We start from the raw sequence: 7,348 nt of genomic DNA, 5'->3' as shown, positions 1-7,348 counted from the left end.
CAACAATAGAAAAACACAGTCTGCTGAAAATAATAATACACAAACATTACATGTTGCCATGGTTTAATTGAACATAACATGTAAACATTCACAGAGCAGGGAGGAAAAAGTATGTGAGCCCCTAGCCTAATGATGTCTCCAAGAGCTAATTGGAGCCAGGAGGGAGCCAACCTTGACTCCAATCAGTGTGATGATATTGAATGTGTTGCTGACAGCTGTCCTGCCCTTTAAAAACACACACCTGTTATGGGTTTACTGGTTTCAAGAAGCACTGTCTGATGGGAACCATGCCTCGCAGAAAAGAGCTCTCAGAAGACCTACGATCAAGAATTGTTGACTTGCATGAAGCTGGAAAGGGTTACAAAAGTATCTCCAAAAGCCTTGATGTTCATGTGTCCACGGTAAGACAGACTGTCTACAAATGGAGAAAATTTAGCACTGTTGCTACTCTCCCTAGGCGTGGTCGTTCTGTAAAAATGACTGCAAGAGCACAGTGCAGAATGCTTCTTGAGGTAAAGAAGAATCCTAGAGTGTCAGCTAAAGACCTACAGAAATCTCTGGCACATGCTAACATTTTTGTTGACACATCTACAATAAGGAAAACATTAAACAAGAATGGAGTACATGGGAGGACACCACAGAGGAAGCCATTGCTGTCCAAAAAAAATATTGCAGCACGTTTGAAGTTTGCAAAAGAGCACCTGGATGTTCCACAGCACTACTGGCAAAATATACTATGGACAGATGAAACCAAAATTGAGTTGTTTGGGAAAAACACACAACACTATGTGTGGAGAAAAAAAGGCACAGCACACCAACATCAAAACCTCATCCCCACTGTAAAACATGGTGGAGGGATCATCATGGTTTGGGGCTGCTTTGCTGCCTCAGGGCCTGGACGGATTGTTGTCATTGATGGCAAAATGAATTCCAGAGTTTATCAAGACATTTTGCAGGAAAACGTACGACCATCTGTCCACCAACTGAAGCTCCGCAGAGGATGGGTGATGCAACAGGACAATGACCCAAAGCATACAAGTAATTCAACAAAACAGTGGCTTCAACAGCACAGAATACGCCTTCTGGAGTGGCCCAGTCAGAGTCCTGACCTCAACCCGATTGAAATGTTGTGGCATGACCTTAAGAGAGCGATTCACACCAGACATCCCAAGAATATTGCTACACTGAAACAGTTTTGTGAAGAGGAGTGGTCCAAAATTACTCAAGATCGTTGTGCAGGTCTGATCTGCAACTACAGGAAACGTTTGGTTGAGGTTATTGCTGCCAAAGGAGGGTCAACCAGTTATTAAGTCCAACGGTTCACATACTTTTTCCTCCCTGCACTATGAATGTTTACATGTTATGTTCAATTAAACCATGGCAACATGTAATGTTTGTGTATTATTATTTTCAGCAGACTGTGTTTTTCTATTGTTGTGACTTAGATGACGTTCAGAGCACATTTTATGACCAATTCATGCAAAACTCCGCGTTATCCCAAGGGGTTCACATACTTTTTCTTGCAACTGTACCTCTTTCAACTTTTTTTTTTTTTTTTTAGTTTTGGTGGTTTGGGGAGTTGCTTTTTTAAACTTTAACATGTCTATTTTTAGGGCTATGATTTTCAGTTTTCTACTTCAAAACGGTGGGAATATTACTATATATTTTCATCAAGGAAATTCCAAGGACCACAAAGAAGGTGCTCAAGTGCTATAAGGCCTTGAGCTGCAGGTTGCTCTCTCTTGAAGTATGGGATTGTAGCCCAATTTCTTTAGCTATACATGGACTAGTTATGGATTTCAAAACCAATTTGTTCTCATTTCATGAAGGAATTAGCAGAAAAGTTATAAAAAGAAAAATCTTTTACCCAGAAAGTTTTTTTAAAAAATACCAATTAAACGTTAAACACGGTGAGAATAAAAAATAAAAGACAAGCAATAAACAGTTTGCCTCTCACTCTCTTTGCTATTTAAAGGACTGCCTGTGCCAAGTTCAGTGTTTCCCTAACATAGTTCCCTTTTGTTGGCTTCTGTGGGAACCAATATATATATATGCACTATTTTTCTGAGCCTGTGAAGTGCAACATGAGGCTTGAATATATGCATTGCACTATTGCACTGTCATGTTTAAAGTTCCAAATGCGGAAAATTCAAGACAGTCTCTTGGTTCAAATTTGAAATCTACCTGCTCCAAGTCATCTATATATACTGTAAGCATTTCAAGAATTCATGGCATGACTAGAACTATCATTTTCCTTCAAACATTACATAGTGCTCAACCTATTACCGCTTGTTTACTTCAGAGTTAAAGTGGTACTGAACCAACAGTACTTATGATTGATCCTCAAAGTTCTGACCATTGCCATGTCCCATGGTCACGTGATTGCCATTTGCAACCTTCTTTGCCAGCTTCCCATCAGCAGAGTCAATGAGAAAGCTGGCAGAGAAGATCCCAAGTCACTTCTGCTGCTTTTTCCTCTTGAGGAGCCTCACTATGAAGTCCCCAGGGATCTCATACTCAGAAGCACCCCTATCTGTTCTCCGTAGCACGTTCCTACTGGCAGCACCTCTTGCTTCGTGGTGTGAATCCCTGGCAGCATCCCCCACAGCACCCACCCCTCAGTGCCCGCCCACAGCTTCTGCTAACGTATCTGTGACCACCACCAGCCCACTCACACTCCATAGGGCCTGCCTGTGGCACCCCCTCCCCCCCATGATCCTTGCCTGGGACCTCTACTTTTTCCTACTTAATGAACCATGCTCCTGGGATGACACACTCTTTATCTTCAGGATTGCCAGGAGTGCCACCATTAAGTGATGTAGTCATGTGACATCATACTTTACAATTGCATCACTTATTGATGCATCACTTGCATCACTTAGTTCTTCCAATTGTCGTTGTCATAACCCAAGGACTACCTGTATTGCTTTCTCCCAATATGCCATTCCTTTTATTTTTTTAGTTCCAAACAAAGAAATAAGGTGGAAAAGATTAAATTATAATGCAACATAATTATTCCACAGAAATATTAAATTACTTCTCCTTCTAGCTCCTAAAAAGTAAAATTTGATAGCAACATCTGGAAAGTTTCTAGGGACAATTACCACGGTTGTAGGGCAAGGTTGGGCAATGTTTTTTTTAATGACCAGGGTCATTGTACATTTTTTAAGGTGGCAGGATTATAACTGTTGATCAGTGAAGCAAAATTGGCAAGATAATACATATATTCTTTTTGGACAGTCTGACATTTTTCTGATTTTCTTTCCTTTCTTTATAGGATGGGAATTTAGGATTTTTAATTTGCTTTATTTGTGCAGCTTTGGTTGCGTCCTAAAAATGGCAATAAACAGTGTCTCTGGTTTCTGAAAACAGTGATTGAAAAAAAATTCTGAAGATCCCAAAACAAAAACTTAAGGACTCAATGCAATTTTGGGACCTCATCCAGCCCATTCCTTTTTATGGGGCTATAATCTGTACAGTAGTGTTCTAAAACAACTATTTCTATCCTTTGAGAGAAAGCAGTCTCTTTCAAGAAATGTTGTTTTCTTGTATCTCCAGCATATCTAGTAGACATCTCAGCAATCTGCCAGAAGAAATAATAAATTTTTCTTTGCTTTCTTTTGGGAAAGAGACATACAAGACACTACAGTCTGTTGACAATTCTATTTTGAAGTAAAATTCTTTTACAATCTATGATCATCTTTAATTGCTGATATTATGTAAACAACATTATTAATAACTTTCCAAACTCTTTCGTAGCAATTTAAAAATAATGAAAGAGAAACTATAGCAGTTTTGCTCATCTGATATTATCTAGCTAGGTGGGACTTAAATTTTCAGAATTCCCAACCAGCAGGACTTATGACTGCATTGACTGGGAATTCCATGACTTCACATGCCATATATCTGGAAGCACCTTCTTGGAAAAAACTGAGCTTTACAATTATAAAAACATACAAGGACATTTCTGAACAGATTCAATGAGAACACATAACAAAACAGATTTTTCTTACTGTTACACTGGTCACATGCATAAATTCTCCCTTCCAAAGCTTCTGTTTCTGTGAATTTGGCCAACATTTCAGTCAACATGCACTCAGTCTGATTAAGAGGCACAATCCCTTTATTGATAGAATGGTAACGTTCTGGAAATTCCAGGGAAAGATCCCAGAAGGGTTCCACGGTATTGGATTTATAATTACATGTTATACAAGTGACCTGTCAAGGAAAAAAAGAATATCAGAACATCCCAACAGAGACAAAAATTGTGATTTCTGTGGGCTTATTTTCCAGTCTGAAATGGCCCAAATCTGTAACCATCCGTAGGATATTTTGTTTTAAAATTCTCACATAAAAAACATTGTGTTATTTTACTACCTTCATACAGCTCTCTACTATAAGAATCAGTTTTGCTCTATTGGAATCTGTGTCTAACACAAAGATTATTCTATTAGCATAAATGTTAATTTTAAAATGTTGCTTTAAAAAAAATCAAACTATTTAACAATTAAGCAGGAATAAGCTGCTTAATTCCAGATCCCTGGAATCACCCAAATATTGCACTGCTGAAATATCAATAGCAGGATTGAGATAGGATTCACCCACATACACATACACATACACACACACAGAGAGAGAGAGAGAGAGAGAGAGAGAGAGAGAGAGAGAGAGAGAGAGAGAGAGAGAGAGAATATATGTGTGTGTGTTTGTTATACCACATACTATACATATATAGGTGTAGTACATATGTGATTGGGTATACAGTATTTGGGGGAGGGTGTTCTATATATATCACAACAGGCAGTGATATAAAACAGGTTAAAGAAAGAAAATGTGTTATTCAATTTGCTAGGTTTATCAAATCAGAACACCTGTTGCCACACTCCTCTTTGTAAAAAAATAATGATCTAATGGTATATGAGCTTCAGCTCTGAATGAGCCCTCATTATGATCCTCTCCCACAGTTCCAGCATTAGGAAAAGTGGGACTCTATAGATAGAATGAATAAAAACATTAAGAAATCAGAGATTGTGAAAGGTAGCAGAGTTTCTAAGACTGAAGCTCACTTAGTTATAATGCCAAGGATCACTGCTACATAAGAACAAGTTCATATTTATAAAACATATAAGTGAAAAAAGTATCAAATGCTATTTTAAGAAAAGATAAACTGTTTTTGCGAAAAATTCTTTATGGCTTAAAATGTAAAACCAGCTTCACTCTATCAAATATGCTTTTGAAGAAATGATAAAGTTTATAAAAGACATATGAGAATATACAAGGGTGTATATTCAAGGAAAGAAGAAGCAACAATCACACCCATATAGTCATAAAATACCTTAATACAGTGTTTCTCAACCTTGACAATTTTAAGGCATGTGGACTTCAACTCCCAGAATTCCACAGCCAGCAATGCTGGCTGTGGAATTCTGGGAGTTGAAGTCCACATGCCTTAAAATTGTCAAGGTTGAGAAACACTGCCTTAATAGAAACAAGAATCTGAAGAGGAAGAATCAAGTCAGTACATACAACACACACAAAATTGCCTGCTAAATTTTAAAAGCTCACCTTTGGCTGCAACTAGAAAAAAAGAACCATGCAACAACTCTACTGCATTAGAAAAAACATGTCAATTCTTTTTCTATGTATGAAAATGAGTATTTCTGGCCTGGGCAAAGGATTGGATAACATGCTCACCTGACTGAGGAGCTGCCCGTGAAAAATGGTGTTCACCACTTTCAGGACCTGCTTGGTGAGCTTCCTTTGTGGAAAAGGGATGAGGATCCTGCGTTTTGTTCCTTCCGATTCCAACTCTTGCTGCACTTTGTCCAACAATTCACAAAGAAATTCCTGAGCATCTTGCTGATCGTAACCTCGAAATGCTGGAATCAAACTCCATACAGAGTGTAGCATGGCAAAAGGAGACACTGAAGCCCACTTTCCAGACCACATAACTCTGAAGAGTGTGTGCAGTTCATGACAAAGAGAGATGTGCTTTGAACTTGGTTCCTTGGGCTGTATTAGTTCTAAACTTTTGCTTATTGAGGACCCACCATTTAAACCAACAGAGAGGCTTTGCCTGCCAAATGAACCCAGCTGATCATTTCTGCCTGACTCAGTTGGAGTAGATCCAGTGACTAGCTTTCCAGATATTCTAGATTTTCCAATTACAGTCTTAGCTAAGAGTTCTTCAGTTTCACAAAGATCCAGCGTCAGGAAACATTCTCTAAATTTCTGGAGGTGACTTAATACTTGGAGGATAGAGTTCATGTAGCACGTATTTCCTAAATTCTTTAGTCCAGTCACACCAGGAGTCATAAGAGGTTTACGCCGGATGGAATAGAATTGTTTGAATTTGCTACTCTGCACTCGTCTTGAGGTAGGGGAATTTGCTTCCATATCTCTGAACTTCCGAGGAATCAGATTCTCTCTGTGAATGTGCGATAAAAGCCTTGCACTTTTTCTTGGAGGAGTGTTTGCCAGCTCCTCTAACAATCTCCGTTTCATCTCTTGACGTCGCTGCCTGGCCACTTCCTTTTTCCTCTCCAGTTCTTCCATTTGCTTTTTTTGTTCTAGTTTCCGTTGGCCTCTAGAACTCTTATCAAACCATGTTCGCAATGCTTTTGCAAGCAACGATTGCCGTCTATACCAGAGAGCTGTAAGCATCTGAGGTTGACCTTGAGGGGCTCGTTGATGGTTGCAAACATCCTCCCCCAAAGCCATTGACCGCAATGTCCTACCACTTCTAGCAGAAGGATCATGCTTCTGACTTTTAACTGCAGACAAAGAACTCCTCAGTAATTTCAGGTCACCCTCAGGATTATCATTCAATACATAGTCTTCACAAAGATAACAAAATACATACAGATCGTTTACTTCCATAGCCAAAGGATGTCTGGTCTCTTCAAAGTGTTTAAGTGCATGGTCCTCAATATATCTTCCACATGCCACATGGGAACATTTTAGGCAAGCCCAAATGGATTCCTTGGTGTTACAGTCCATGCAGTGCCACTTCTGGGGGTTCAGAATGGAATGATCCTGGGCAAGTCTTAGCCGCCCAACATGTTTGCATCTATCCATGTCTTACATAAAACTCCGCTGCTTTAACCTTACAAAGTAGACAGAGAAGCATGTAATTATTGCACACAGTCAAAAATATACAAATTCTATGTTTGTCAAGAGTATCACATATTTGTAGAGCTTAATAGATTAATAAAATAGGGGAAAGGAGATTGGATACATTCCAGGCATGTATTTTTTTTATTAATTATCTAATCACTACTCATTAGTTCTTGTGGTTAGAGTAAAGCAGCCTGTTGGTAAACTAGTACACTTCCTTGAGCAGTTGTTT

The 7,348-nt window shown here is 38.9% G+C and overlaps 1 protein-coding gene across 1 annotated transcript in view; it reads right to left on the bottom strand.

The window, feature by feature from the left end:
• Positions 1 to 7,086, bottom strand: part of USP49 (ubiquitin specific peptidase 49) — a 16,260-nt gene extending 9,174 nt beyond the window's left edge. The window contains exons 1-2 of the mRNA XM_015823152.1: positions 5,695 to 7,086; positions 4,014 to 4,218 (exon numbers count right to left, since the gene is read on the bottom strand). Coding sequence (XP_015678638.1) covers positions 4,014 to 4,218; positions 5,695 to 7,077 — 1,588 coding nt within the window. The 5' untranslated portion in view covers positions 7,078 to 7,086. The remainder of the gene's footprint in view (positions 1 to 4,013; positions 4,219 to 5,694) is intronic.
• Between the last annotated feature and the right edge of the window lie 262 nt (positions 7,087 to 7,348).

This window comes from Protobothrops mucrosquamatus, unplaced genomic scaffold, assembly GCF_001527695.2.
Source record: "Protobothrops mucrosquamatus isolate PMUCROS unplaced genomic scaffold, P.Mucros_1.0 scaffold1785, whole genome shotgun sequence".
Lineage (NCBI taxonomy): Eukaryota > Metazoa > Chordata > Lepidosauria > Squamata > Viperidae > Protobothrops > Protobothrops mucrosquamatus.
Note: the sequence above shows the minus strand (reverse complement) of the source record. Positions and strands in the feature narration are given on the sequence as shown.